The sequence below is a fragment of the Scyliorhinus torazame genome, chromosome 26 (genome assembly GCF_047496885.1).
Source record: "Scyliorhinus torazame isolate Kashiwa2021f chromosome 26, sScyTor2.1, whole genome shotgun sequence".
Classification (NCBI taxonomy): domain Eukaryota; kingdom Metazoa; phylum Chordata; class Chondrichthyes; order Carcharhiniformes; family Scyliorhinidae; genus Scyliorhinus; species Scyliorhinus torazame.
In genome coordinates this window covers 32,105,643-32,120,813 of record NC_092732.1, presented here as the reverse complement: position 1 = coordinate 32,120,813, position 15,171 = coordinate 32,105,643, and the positions used below count along the sequence as shown (strand labels likewise).

Below are 15,171 nucleotides of genomic sequence, written 5' to 3'. Positions count from 1 at the left end.
ATAATCGGGTATACACACTGTGTCCCAGTTCCCGGGAGTGGGGTATAATCGGGTATACACACTGTGTCCCAGTTCCCGGGAGTGGGGTATAATCGGGTACACACAGTCCCAGTTCTCGGGAGTGGGGTATAATCAGGTACACACTGTCCCAGTTCCCGGGAGTGGGGTATAATCGGGTACACACACTGTGTCCCAGTTCCCGGGAGTGGGGTATAATCGGGTACACACTGTGTCCCAGTTCCCGGGAGTGGGGTATAATCGGGTACACACAGTCCCAGTTCCCGGGAGTGGGGTATAATCGGGTACACACAGTGTGCCCCAGTTCCCGGGAGTGGGGTATAATCGGGTACACACACTGTGTCCCAGTTCCCGGGAGTGGGGTATAATCGGGTACACACTGTGTCCCAGTTCCCGGGAGTGGGGTATAATCGGGTACACACACTGTGTCCCAGTTCCCGGGAGTGGGGTATAATCGGGTACACACAGTCCCAGTTCCCGGGAGTGGGGTATAATCGGGTACACACTGTGCCCCAGTTCCCGGGAGTGGGGTATAATCGGGTATACACACTGTGTCCCAGTTTCCGGGAGTGGGGTATAATCGGGTACACACACTGTGTCCCAGTTCCCAGGAGTGGGGTATTATCGGGTACACACAGTCCCAGTTCTCGGGAGTGGGGTATAATCGGGTACACACTGTCCCAGTTCCCGGGAGTGGGGTATAATCGGGTACACACTGTCCCAGTTCCCGGGAGTGGGGTATAATCGGGTACACACACTGTGTCCCAGTTCCCGGGAGTGGGGTATTATCGGGTACACACAGTCCCAGTTCCCGGGAGTGGGGTATAATCGGGTATACACACTGTGTCCCAGTTCCCGGGAGTGGGGTATAATCGGGTACACACACTGTGTCCCAGTTCCCGGGAGTGGGGTATTATCGGGTACACACAGTCCCAGTTCTCGGGAGTGGGGTATAATCGGGTACACACTGTCCCAGTTCCCGGGAGTGGGGTATAATCGGGTACACACTGTTCCAGTTCCCGGGAGTGGGGTATAATCGGGTACACACACTGTGTCCCAGTTCCCGGGAGTGGGGTATTATCAGGTACACACAGTCCCAGTTCCCGGGAGTGGGGTATAATCGGGTATACACACTGTGTCCCAGTTTCCGGGAGTGGGGTATAATCGGGTACACACACTGTGTCCCAGTTCCCAGGAGTGGGGTATTATCGGGTACACACAGTCCCAGTTCTCGGGAGTGGGGTATAATCGGGTACACACTGTCCCAGTTCCCGGGAGTGGGGTATAATCGGGTACACACTGTCCCAGTTCCCGGGAGTGGGGTATAATCGGGTACACACACTGTGTCCCAGTTCCCGGGAGTGGGGTATTATCGGGTACACACAGTCCCAGTTCCCGGGAGTGGGGTATAATCGGGTATACACACTGTGTCCCAGTTCCCGGGAGTGGGGTATAATCGGGTACACACACTGTGTCCCAGTTCCCGGGAGTGGGGTATTATCGGGTACACACAGTCCCAGTTCTCGGGAGTGGGGTATAATCGGGTACACACTGTCCCAGTTCCCGGGAGTGGGGTATAATCGGGTACACACTGTGTCCCAGTTCCCGGGAGTGGGGTATAATCGGGTACACACTGTGTCCCAGTTCCCGGGAGTGGGGTATTATCGGGTACACACAGTCCCAGTTCTCGGGAGTGGGGTATAATCGGGTACACACTGTCCCAGTTCCCGGGAGTGGGGTATAATCGGGTACACACACTGTCCCAGTTCCCGGGAGTGGGGTATAATCGGGTATACACACTGTGTCCCAGTTCTCGGGAGTGGGGTATAATCGGGTACACACAGTCCCAGTTCCCGGGAGTGGGGTATAATCGGGTACACACTGTGTCCCAGTTCCCGGGAGTGGGGTATAATCGGGTACACACAGTCCCAGTTCCCGGGAGTGGGGTATAATCGGGTATACACACTGTGTCCCAGTTCCCGGGAGTGGGGTATAATCGGGTACACACAGTCCCAGTTCCCGGGAGTGGGGTATAATCGGGTACACACAGTCCCAGTTCCCGGGAGTGGGGTATAATCGGGTACACACAGTCCCAGTTCCCGGGAGTGGGGTATAATCGGGTATACACTGTGCCCCAGTTCCCGGGAGTGGGGTATAATCGGGTACACACAGTCCCAGTTCCCGGGAGTGGGGTATAATCGGGTACACACACTGTGTCCCAGTTCCCGGGAGTGGGGTATAATCGGGTACACACACTGTGCCCCAGTTCCCGGGAGTGGGGTATAATCAGGTACACACTGTGTCCCAGTTCCCGGGAGTGGGGTATAATCGGGTACACACACTGTGCCCCAGTTCCCGGGAGTGGGGTATAATCGGGTACACACAGTCCCAGTTCCCGGGAGTGGGGTATAATCGGGTACACACACTGTCCCAGTTCCCGGGAGTGGGGTATAATCGGGTACACACTGTGTCCCAGTTCCCGGGAGTGGGGTATAATCGGGTACACACAGTGTCCCAGTTCCCGGGAGTGGGGTATAATCGGGTATACACACTGTGTCCCAGTTCCCGGGAGTGGGGTATAATCGGGTACACACTGTGTCCCAGTTCCCGGGAGTGGGGTATAATCGGGTACACACAGTCCCAGTTCCCGGGAGTGGGGTATAATCGGGTACACACAGTCCCAGTTCCCGGGAGTGGGGTATAATCGGGTATACACACTGTCCCAGTTCCCGGGAGTGGGGTATAATCGGGTACACACTGTGATATTGGGACTGACTGCTTTAACCTGTATTTGCCCCTACAGCTCCATGAGCAGGCGATGGTTCTCACTCTATTCCACATAGTCCCAGAGGAGAATGGTAATAACATCACCTGTCAGGCGGAGAATCTGGTGGGACCTGTCGATGTCTCCGTCACCCTCTCCGTGCTGTGTAAGCTCGAGTGTCATTGTATACTGACCTGACTGAAACTCGGGCCACCTGGTACCTCACCCATCTGTGTGACTCTCTCGCTCTCTCTCACTCTCTCTCTGTCTCTCTCTCTGTCTCTCCCTGTGTTTCTCTCTCTCTCTCTGTCTCTCTCTCTCTCTGTCTCTCCCTGTGTCTCTCTCTCTGTCTCTCTCTCTCTCTCTGTCTCTCCCTGTGTCTCTCTCTCTCTCTGTCTCTCTCTCTCTCTCGGTCTCTCTCTGTCTCTCTCTCTGTCTCTCCCTCTGTCTCTCTCTGTGTCTCTCTCTCTCTCTGTCTCTGTCTGTCTGTCTCTCTCTCTCTCACTCTCTCTGTCTCTCTCTCTGTCTCTCTCTCTGTCTCTCCCTGTGTGTCTCTCTCTCTCTCTGTCTCTCTCTCTCTGTCTCTCTCTCTTTGTCTCTCTCTCCCTTTCACTCTGTCCCTCTCTCTGTCTCTCTCTCTCACTCTCTCTGTCTCTGTCTGTCTGTCTCTCTCTCACTCTCTCTGTCTCTCTTTCTCTCTGTCTCTCTCACTGTCTCTCTCTCTACCTCTCTCACTCTGTCTCTCTCTCTCTCTGTCTCTCTCACTGTCTCTCTCTCTGTCTCTCTCTCGGTCTCTCTCTCGGTCTCTCTCCCTGTCTCTCTCTCTCATTCTGTCTGTCTCTCTCTCTCTGTCTCTCTCTCTACCTCTCTAACTCTGTCTCTCTCTCTCTGTCTCTCTCACTGTCTCTCTCTCTGTCTCTCTCTCTGTCTCTCTCTCTGTCTCTCACCCTGTCTCTCTCTCTGATTCTGTCTCTCTCACTCTCTCTCTCTGTCTCTCACCCTGTCTCTCACCCTGTCTCTCTCTCTCATTCTGTCTCTCTCTCTCACTCTGTCTCTCTCTCTCTGTCTCTCTCACTGTCTCTCTCACTGTGTCTCTCTCTACCTCTCTCACTCTGTCTCTCTCTCTCTCACTGTCTCTCTCTCTGTCTCTCTCGGTCTCTCTCTCGGTCTCTCTCCCTGTCTCTCTCTCTCATTCTGTCTCTCTCTCACTCTCTGTCTCTCTCTCTGTCTCTCACCCTGTCTCTCACCCTGTCTCTCTCTCTCATTCTGTCTCTCTCTCTCTCTGTCTCTCTCTCCCTCTGTCTCTCACGCCCTCTCTGTCTCTCTCTCTCTCTGTCTCTCTCTCTCTGTCTCTCTCTCTTTGTCTCTCTCTCCCTTTCACTCTGTCCCTCTCTCTGTCTCTCTCTCTCACTCTCTCTGTCTCTGTCTGTCTGTCTCTCTCTCTCTCTCTCACTCTCTCTCTCTCTCTCTCTCTCTCTGTCTCTCTCTCTCTCTGTCTCTCTCTCTCTCTCTGTCTCTCTCTCGGTCTCTCTCTCGGTCTCTCACCCTGTCTCTCTCTCTCATTCTGCCTGTCTCTCTCTCTCTGTCTCTCTCTCTACCTCTCTCACTCTGTCTCTCTCTCTCATTCTGTCTCTCTCACTCTCTCTCTCTGTCTCTCACCCTGTCTCTCTCTCTGATTCTGTCTCTCTCACTCTCTCTCTCTGTCTCTCACCCTGTCTCTCACCCTGTCTCTCTCTCTGATTCTGTCTCTCTCACTGTCTCTCTCTCTGTCTCTCACCCTGTCTCTCACCCTGTCTCTCACCCTGTCTCTCACCCTGTCTCTCTCTCTGATTCTGTCTCTCTCACTGTCTCTCTCTCTGTCTCTCACCCTGTCTCTCTCTCTCACCCTGTCTCTCTCTCATTCTGTCTCTCTCACTCTCTCTCTCTCTCTCTCACCCTGTCTCTCTCTCTCATTCTGTCTCTCTCACTCTCTCTCTCTGTCTCTCACCCTGTCTCTCTCTCTGATTCTGTCTCTCTCACTCTCTCTCTCTGTCTCTTACCCTGTCTCTCACCCTGTCTCTCTCTCTCACCCTGTCTCTCTCTCTCACCCTGTCTCTCTCTCTCATTCTGTCTCTCTCACTCTCTCTCTCTCTCTCTCACCCTGTCTCTCTCTCTCATTCTGTCTCTCTCACTCTCTCTCTCTGTCTCTCACCCTGTCTCTCTCTCTGATTCTGTCTCTCTCACTCTCTCTCTCTGTCTCTTACCCTGTCTCTCACCCTGTCTCTCTCTCTCACCCTGTCTCTCTCTCTCACCCTGTCTCTCTCTCTCACCCTGTCTCTCTCACTGTCTCTCACCCTGTCTCTCACCCTGTCTCTCTCTCTCACCCTGTCTCTCTCTCATTCTGTCTCTCTCTCTCTCTGTCTCTCTCACTGTCTCTCCCTCCCTCCCTCTCTCTCTCTCTGTTTCTCTGTGAACGGTTTTGATTCCCTTATCTAAGGAAGGTTGATCCCGGGTACGGAGGGATTTTCTTATGAGGAGAGGCTGGGTAGTCTGGGCCTGTCCTCATTGGAGGTTAGAAGAATGAGAGGCGACCTTATTGAGACATATCGGGGGCGGGATACTCCAATCCCGTGGCAGAGTGTCCACGCCATTGTAAGCGGCGCCGCAATGCGCAGTGGGACCGGCACCGATCCGCGTGTGCGCAGTGGGAACAGCACCGATCCGCGCATGCGCAGTGGGAACAGCACCGATCTGCGCATGCGCAGTGGGACCGGCACCGATCCGCGCATGCGCAGTGGGAACAGCACCGATCCGCGTGTGCGCAGTGGGAACAGCACCGATCCGCGCATGCGCAGTGGGAACAGCACCGATCCGCGTGTGCGCAGTGGGAACAGCACCGATCCGCGTGTGCGCAGTGGGAACAGCACCGATCCGCGCATGCGCAGTGGGAACAGCACCGATCCGCGTGTGCGCAGTGGGAACAGCACCGATCCGCGTGTGCGCAGTGGGAACAGCACCGATCCGCGTGTGCGCAGTGGGAACAGCACCGATCCGCGTGTGCGCAGTGGGAACAGCACCGATCCGCGCATGCGCAGTGGGAACAGCACCGATCCGCGTGTGCGCAGTGGGACCGGCACCGATCCGCGCATGCGCAGTGGGAACAGCACCGATCCGCGTGTGCGCAGTGGGAACAGCACCGATCCGCGTGTGCGCAGTGGGAACAGCACCGATCCGCGCATGCGCAGTGGGAACAGCACCGATCCGCGTGTGCGCAGTGGGACCGGCACCGATCCGCGCATGCGCAGTGGGAACAGCACCGATCCGCGTGTGCGCAGTGGGACCGGCACCGATCCGCGCATGCGCAGTTTGACTTGCACCGATCCGCGTGTGCGCAGTGGGAACAGCACCGATCCGCGCATGCGCAGTGGGAACAGCACCGATCCGCGCATGCGCAGTGGGAACGGCACCGATCCGCGCATGCGCAGTGGGACCGGCACCGGCGAGGCCACATCGGAGGCCCCCCCCCCCCTAGGGTCGGACCCCCCCCACCACCACCACAGGCTGCCCCCCGACCTTTCCGGCCCGGCCCCGGGGCTGCGAGAATCCCGGCCCGGATTCCCAGGGGCGTTTGAGATGCTGAGAGGCTGTTCCCCCTTGAGGGAGGGTCTAGGGTCAGAGGGCACGGTCTCAGAGTGAGGGGGTCGCCCGTTTGAGACAGAGGTGAGGAGGAATTTTGTCTCTCGGAGGGGAGTTAATCTGCGGAATTCCTGACGCCCCGGGATGGCTGGTTAAGTATGTCCAATGCCGAGAGACAGATTTTTACCCAGCGAGGGAATCGAGGGTCACGGGAATAAGGCGGGGAAGTGAGGATTCGATTGCATCGAATGGCGGAGCGGAATCGACGGGCAGAATGGCCCTCCTTCTGCTCCGGGACCTCGTCGCCAGTCTGTCCCTCTACCTGTATCGCTCTCTCACTCTGTCTATCACTTCTCTGTCTCTCTATCTCTACCGCACAATGATCGATTCTCTCGTAACTTTCCAAATCTCACCCCTTCCTCACCCTCCCCTCCAAATCCCACTCCCTCCTCACTCTCCCCTCCAAATCCCACTCCCTCCTCACTCTCCCCCTCCAAATCCCACTCCCTCCTCACTCTCCCCCTCCAAATCCCACTCCCTCCTCACTCTCCCCCTCCAAATCCCACTCCCTCCTCACTCTCCCCCTCCAAATCCCACTCCCTCCTCACTCTCCCCCTCCAAATCTCACTCCCTCCTCACCCTCCCCTCCAAATTCCACTCCCTCCTCACTCTCCCCCTCCAAATCCCACTCCCTCCTCACTCTCCCCCTCCAAATCTCACTCCCTCCTCACCGTCCCCCTCCAAATCCCACTCCCTCCTCACCCTCCCCTCCAAATCCCACTCCCTCCTCACTCTCCCCCTCCAAATCCCACTTCCTCCTCACTCTCCCCCTCCAAATCTCACTCCCTCCTCACCCTCCCCTCCAAATTCCACTCCCTCCTCACTCTCCCCCTCCAAATCTCACTCCCTCTTCACCCTCCCCTCCAAATCCCACTCCCTCCTCACTCTCCCCCTCCAAATCCCACTCCCTCCTCACTCTCCCCCTCCAAACCCCACTCCCTCCTCACTCTCCCCCTCCAAAATCAACCCCCTCCTCACTCTCCCCCTCCAAATCCCACTCCCTCCTCACTCTCCCCCTCCAAATCTCACTCCCTCCTCACCCTCCCCTCCAAATCCCACTCCCTCCTCACTCTCCCCCTCCAAATTCCACTCCCTCCTCACTCTCCCCCTCCAAATCTCACTGCCTCCTCACCCTCCCCTCCAAATTCCACTCCCTCCTCACTCTCTGCTCCAAATCCCACTCCCTCCTCACTCTCCCCCTCCAAATCTCACTCCCTCCTCACCCTCCCCTCCAAATCCCACTCCCTCCACACTCTCCCCCTCCAAATCCCACTCCCTCCTCACTCTCCCCCTCCAAATCCCACTCCCTCCTCACTCTTCCCCTCCAAATCCCACTCCCTCCACACCCTCCCCTCAAAAATCCACTCCCTCCTCACTCTCCCCTTCCATATCCCACTCCCTCCTCACTCTCCCCCTCCAAATCTCACCTCCTCCTCACCGTCCCCCTCCAAATCCCACTCCCTCCTCACCCTCCCCTCCAAATCCCACTCCCTCCTCACTCTCCCCTCCAAATCCCACTCCCTCCTCACGCTCCCCCTCCAAATCTCACTCCCTCCTCACCCTCCCCTCCAAATTCCACTCCCTCCTCACTCTCCCCCTCCAAATCCCACTCCCTCCTCACTCTCCCCCTCCAAACACCACTCCCTCCTCACCCCCCCTCCAAATCCTACACCCTCCTCACCCTCCCCTACAAATCCCACTCCCTCCTCACCCTCCCCTCCAAATTCCACTCCCTCCTCACTCTCCCCTCCAAATCCCACTCCCTCCTCACTCTCTCCCTCCAAACCCCACTCCCTCCTCACTCTCCCCCTCCAAATCTCACTCCCTCCTCACCCTCCCCTCCAAATTCCACTCCCTCCTCACTCTCCCCTCCAAATCCCACTCCCTCCTCACTCTCCCCCTACAAATCTCAATCCCTCCTCACCCTCCCCTCCAAATCCCTCTCCCTCCTCACTCTCCCCTCCAAATCCCACTCCCTCCTCACTCTCCCCTCCAAATCCCACTCCCTCCTCACCCTCCCCTCCAAATCCCACTCCCTCCTCACTCTCCCCTCCAAATCCCACTCCCTCCTTACTCTCCCACTCCAAATCCCACTCCCTCCTCACTCTCCCCTCCAAATCCCACTCCCTCCTCACCCTCCCCTCCAAGTCCCACTCCCTCCTCACTCTCCCCCTCCAAATCTCACTCCCTCCTCACCCTCCCCTCAAAATTTCACTCCCTCCTCACTCTCCCCCTCCAAATCCCACTCCCTCCTCACTCTCCGCCTCCAAATCTCACTCCCTCCTCACCCTCCCCTCCAAATCCAACTCCCTCCTCACCCTCCCCTCCAAATCCCACTCCCTCCTCCCCCTCTCCCTCCAAATCCCACTCCCTCCTCACCCTCCCCTCCAAATCCCACTCCCTCCTCACTCTCCTCCTCCAAACCCCACTCCCTCCTCACTCTCCCCCTCCAAAATCAACTCCCTCCTCACACTCCCCCTCCAGATCCCACTCCCTCCTCACTCTCCCCCTCCAAATCTCACTCCCTCCTCACCCTCCCCTGCAAATCCCACTCCTTCCTCACTCTCCCCCTCCAAATCCCACTCCCTCCTCACTCTCCCCCTCCAAATCTCACTCCCTCCTCACCCTCCCCTCCAAATTCCACTCCCTCCTCACTCTCCGCTCCAAATCCCACTCCCTCCTCACTCTCCCCCTCCAAATCTCACTCCCTCCTCACCCTCCCCTCCAAATCCCACTCCCTCCTCACTCTCCCCCTCCAAATCCCACTTCCTCCTCACTCTCCCCCTCCAAATCCCACTCCCTCCTCACTCTCCCCCTCCAAATCCCACTCCCTCCTCACCCTCCCCTCCAACATCCACTCCCTCCTCACTCTCCCCCTCCATATCCCACTCCCTCCTCACTCTCCCCCTCCAAATCTCACTCCCTCCTCACCGTCCCCCTCCAAATCCCACTCCCTCCTCACTCTCCCCCTCCAAATCTCACTCCCTCCTCACCGTCCCCCTCCAAATCCCACTCCCTCCTCACCCTCCCCTCCAAATCCCACTCCCTCCTCACTCTCCCCCTCCAAATTCCACTCCCTCCTCACTCTCCCCCTCCAAATCTCACTGCCTCCTCACCCTCCCCTCCAAATTCCACTCCCTCCTCACTCTCTGCTCCAAATCCCACTCCCTCCTCACTCTCCCCCTCCAAATCTCACTCCCTCCTCACCCTCCCCTCCAAATCCCACTCCCTCCACACTCTCCCCCTCCAAATCCCACTCCCTCCTCACTCTCCCCCTCCAAATCCCACTCCCTCCTCTCTCTTCCCCTCCAAATCCCACTCCCTCCACACCCTCCCCTCAAAAATCCACTCCCTCCTCACTCTCCCCTTCCATATCCCACTCCCTCCTCACTCTCCCCCTCCAAATCTCACCTCCTCCTCACCGTCCCCCTCCAAATCCCACTCCCTCCTCACCCTCCCCTCCAAATCCCACTCCCTCCTCACTCTCCCCTCCAAATCCCACTCCCTCCTCACGCTCCCCCTCCAAATCTCACTCCCTCCTCACCCTCCCCTCCAAATTCCACTCCCTCCTCACTCTCCCCCTCCAAATCCCACTCCCTCCTCACTCTCCCCCTCCAAACACCACTCCCTCCTCACCCCCCCTCCAAATCCTACACCCTCCTCACCCTCCCCTACAAATCCCACTCCCTCCTCACCCTCCCCTCCAAATTCCACTCCCTCCTCACTCTCCCCTCCAAATCCCACTCCCTCCTCACTCTCTCCCTCCAAACCCCACTCCCTCCTCACTCTCCCCCTCCAAATCTCACTCCCTCCTCACCCTCCCCTCCAAATTCCACTCCCTCCTCACTCTCCCCTCCAAATCCCACTCCCTCCTCACTCTCCCCCTCCAAATCCCACTCCCTCCTCACCCTCCCCTCCAAATCCCTCTCCCTCCTCACCCTCCCCTCCAAATTCCACTCCCTCCTCACTCTCCCCTCCAAATCCCACTCCCTCCTCACTCTCCCCCTCCAAATCCCACTCCCTCCTCACCCTCCCCTCCAAATCCCTCTCCCTCCTCACTCTCCCCTCCAAATTCCACTCCCTCCTCACTCTCCCCTCCAAATCCCACTCCCTCCTCACTCTCCCCCTCCAAATCTCAATCCCTCCTCACCCTCCCCTCCAAATCCCTCTCCCTCCTCACTCTCCCCTCCAAATCCCACTCCCTCCTCACTCTCCCCTCCAAATCCCACTCCCTCCTCACCCTCCCCTCCAAATCCCACTCCCTCCTCACTCTCCCCTCCAAATCCCACTCCCTCCTTACTCTCCCACTCCAAATCCCACTCCCTCCTCACTCTCCCCTCCAAATCCCACTCCCTCCTCACCCTCCCCTCCAAGTCCCACTCCCTCCTCACTCTCCCCCTCCAAATCTCACTCCCTCCTCACCCTCCCCTCAAAATTTCACTCCCTCCTCACTCTCCCCCTCCAAATCCCACTCCCTCCTCACTCTCCGCCTCCAAATCTCACTCCCTCCTCACCCTCCCCTCCAAATCCAACTCCCTCCTCACCCTCCCCTCCAAATCCCACTCCCTCCTCCCCCTCTCCCTCCAAATCCCACTCCCTCCTCACCCTCCCCTGCAAATCCCACTCCCTCCTCACTCTCCTCCTCCAAACCCCACTCCCTCCTCACTCTCCCCCTCCAAAATCAACTCCCTCCTCACACTCCCCCTCCAGATCCCACTCCCTCCTCACTCTCCCCCTCCAAATCTCACTCCCTCCTTACCCTCCCCTGCAAATCCCACTCCTTCCTCACTCTCCCCCTCCAAATCCCACTCCCTCCTCACTCTCCCCCTCCAAATCTCACTCCCTCCTCACCCTCCCCTCCAAATTCCACTCCCTCCTCACTCTCCGCTCCAAATCCCACTCCCTCCTCACTCTCCCCCTCCAAATCTCACTCCCTCCTCACCCTCCCCTCCAAATCCCACTCCCTCCTCACTCTCCCCCTCCAAATCCCACTCCCTCCTCACTCTCCCCCTCCAAATCCCACTCCCTCCTCACTCTCCCCCTCCAAATCCCACTCCCTCCTCACCCTCCCCTCCAACATCCACTCCCTCCTCACTCTCCCCCTCCATATCCCACTCCCTCCTCACTCTCCCCCTCCAAATCTCACTCCCTCCTCACCGTCCCCCTCCAAATCCCACTCCCTCCTCACCCTCCCCTCCAAATCCCACTCCCTCCTCATGCTCCCCCTCCAAATCTCACTCCCTCCTCATCCTCCCCTCCAAATTCCACTCCCTCCTCACTCTCCCCCTCCAAATCCCACTCCCTCCTCACTCTCCCCCTCCAAACCCCACTCCCTCCTCACCCCCCTCCAAATCCTACTCCCTCCTCACCCTATCCTCCAAATCCCACTCCCTCCTCACCCTCCACTCCAAATTCCACTCCCTCCTCACTCTCCCCCTCCAAATCCCACTCCCTCCTCACTCTCCCCCTGCAAATCCCACTCCCTCCTCACTCTCCCCCTCCAAATCTCACTCCCTCCTCACCCTCCCCTCCAAATTTCACTCCCTCCTCACTCTCCCCCTCCAAATCCCACTCCTCCTCACTCTCCCACTCCAAATCTCACTCCCTCCTCACCCTCCCCTCCAAATCCAACTCCCTCCTTACCCTCCCCTCCAAATCCCACTCCCTCCTCACTCTCCCCCTCCAAATCTCATTCCCTCCTCACTCTCCCCCTCCAAGTCTCACTCCCTCCTCACTCTCCCCTCCAAATCCCACTCCCTCCTCACCCTCCCCTCCAAATCTCACTCCCTCCTCACCCTCCCCTCCAAATCCCACTCCCTCCTCACCCTCCCCTCCAAGTCCCACTCCCTCCTCACTCTCCCCCTCCAAATCCCACCCCCTCCTCACTCTCCCCCTCCAAATCTCACTCCCTCCTCACCCTCCCCTCCAAATTTCACTCCCTCCTCACTCTCCCCCTCCAATTCCCACTCCTCCTCACTCTCCCATTCCAAATCTCACTCCCTCCTCACCCTCCCCTCCAAATCCAACTCCCTCCTCACCCTCCCCTCCAAATCCCACTCCCTCCTCCCCCTCTCCCTCCAAATCTCACTCCCTCCTCACCCTCCCCTCCAAATTTCACTCCCTCCTCACCCTCCCCTCCAAGTCCCACTCCCTCCTCACTCTCCCCCTCCAAATCCCCCTCCCTCCTCCCCCTCTCCCTCCAAATCCCACTCCCTCCTCACTCTCCCCCTCCAAATCCAACTCCCTCCTCACTCTCCCCCTCCAAACCCCACTCCCTCCTCACTCTCCCCCTCCAAATCCAACTCCCTCCTCACTCTCCCCCTCCAAATCCCACTCCCTCCTCACTCTCCCCCTCCAAACCCCACTCCCTCCTCACTCTCCCCCTCCAAATCCAACTCCCTCCTCACTCTCCCCCTCCAAACCCCACTCCCTCCTCACTCTCCCCCTCCAAATCCCACTCCCTCCTCACTCTCCCAGCCCCCCCGCACTGACCCCCCCCCCCCGCAGGCCCCCCGCTCACCCCACCCACACTGACCCCAGCCCCCCCCCCACACTGACAGCTGACCCCCCCAGCCCCCCACCACACTGACAGCTGACCCCCCCAGCAGCCCCCCCCCCAGCAGCCCCCCCCCCCACACTGACAGCTGACCCCCCCACCCCCCCCCACACTGATTCCAGCCCCCCCCAGCCCCCCCGCTCACCCCACCCACACTGACCCCAGCCCCCCCCCCCCCCCCACACTGACAGCTGACCCTCTCCTTGTCCAATCCCGCACAGACAAGGCCGAGATCCTCAGCCTCCTGGACGCCGTGAACCGCCACAACTGGTGCTTCTCCTTCGTGGTGCGGGGGAATCCGCGGCCCAGCACCCGCTGGATCTACGACTCCGCCGAGCTGCCCGACAACCGCATCAGCTGGACCGTCATCTACGACGAGGAGCCCAACGAGATCCACGGCTGCCGGGAGCTGGCGAGCCCCACCCATTGCAACAACGGCAACTACACGCTGGTGGTGGAGAACGCGCTGGGCGGCGACCGGCGCACGGCCAGGGGCCACTTCATGGAGGGCCCGCTGGACATCTGCCTGACCGAGCCCACCAAGTCAGGTCAGTGAGGGCCTGTCCACCCAGCCAACGGAGGCCCCCCACCCCCCGTTCTGCCTCGTGGGGGCTGGAGGCTAACCTCTACTCTTCCTGGCCCTCGGGCTGCTCGCGAGGGGCCTTCCTGAAATCCCCCTTACCGCCCCATTCTACCCTCTGCACCAGGCTCAGGTGTGTGGCTGGAGCCTTCGCACAGACCCATGTGTGGATTTGGGCCTTAGCACAGGCCCATGTGTGGGGTTGGGCCTCAGCACAGTCCCATGTGTGGGTTTGGGCCTTAGCACAGGCCCATATATCTGGTTTGGTCCTTAGAACAGTCCCATGTGTTCATTTGGGCCTTAGCACAGGCCCATGTGTGGATTTGGGCCTTAGCACAGGCCCATGTGTGGGGTTGGGCCTCAACACACTCCCATGTGTGGGTTTGGGCCTTAGCACAGTCCCATGTGTGGGTTTGGGCCTTAGCACAGGCCCATATATCTGGTTTGGTCCTTAGAACAGTCCCATGTGTTCATTTGGGCCTTAGCACAGGCCCATGTGTGGATTTGGGCCTTAGCACAGGCCCATGTGTGGGGTTGGGCCTCAACACACTCCCATGTGTGGGTTTGGGCCTTAGCACAGGCCCATGTGTGGGGTTGGGCCTCAGCACAGTCCCATGTGTGGGTTTGGGCCTTAGCACAGGCCCATATATCTGGTTTGGTCCTTAGCACAGTCCCATGTGTGCATTTGGGCCTTAGCACAGGCCCATCTGTCTATTTGGGCCTTAGCACAGTCCCATGTGTGTATTTGAGCCTTAGCATAGTCCCATGTGTGGATTTGGGCCTTAGCACAGGTCCAAGTTTGGGTTTGGGCCTTAGGACAGGCCCATGTCAGGGTTTGGGCCTTAGGACAATCCCATGTGTGGGTTTGGGCCTCAGCACAGTCCCATGTGTGGATTTGGGCCTCAGCACAGTCCCATGTGTGGATTTGGGCCTCAGCACAGTCCGGTGTGTGTATTTGGGCCTTAGCACAGGCCCATGTCTAGGTTTGGGCCTCAGCCCAGGTCCATGTGTGTATTTGGGTGAGGAGGAGTGGAGGATTCTGGGAGGGAGGAGTGGAATTATGGGATCACTGATGCTGACCAGCATCCCTCCACTCCTTGGGCCTGCATTCCCAGGAGTGGACCAGGAGCAGGAGCCACTGGGTGCGATCGAGTGAGTTGGCAGCATCGGGCTGACACTCGAGGGCACAGGCAGCAGAAACCGTACCTGAGGGAGAGCTGACGCGTTTGCGAGGGAGCCGTGGGGGGGACGGGGGGGATGTGGCGCGCACTGGGGAGGGGGGGGGCGGGGGGGGCTTTACGAAGGCTTCGCCGTTACCGAGGGCCGGTTCTGACCTCTCCTTTTCCCTCTAGTGCAGAGCAGCACACTGAAGAACACGGCGGCGATGGACGAGGAGCCTCCCTACGGGGTGAGGGACCTGGGGGCGCCCTCCTCACGGGAAAGCACGGAGGGAATCCCCAGCTCGGCCCTGCCCCATGTGACCATCGGAGGCCATCCGACCCCTTACGTCTCTGCTGGCCCATTGACAGATCTATCCAATCAGTCCCATTCTCCCCACCCCCCCCCCCCCACTCCTCT

At 58.8% G+C, this 15,171-nt stretch overlaps 1 protein-coding gene across 1 annotated transcript in view; it reads left to right on the top strand.

Annotated features, from left to right (window-relative positions):
• LOC140402871 (NT-3 growth factor receptor-like) overlaps positions 1–15,171 on the top strand; it is a 247,128-nt gene that overhangs the window by 68,490 nt on the left and 163,467 nt on the right. Inside the window, exons 7-9 of the mRNA XM_072490496.1 lie at positions 2,822–2,948; positions 13,235–13,561; positions 14,946–15,110. Of these exons, the coding sequence (XP_072346597.1) occupies positions 2,822–2,948; positions 13,235–13,561; positions 14,946–15,110 (619 nt within the window). The remainder of the gene's footprint in view (positions 1–2,821; positions 2,949–13,234; positions 13,562–14,945; positions 15,111–15,171) is intronic.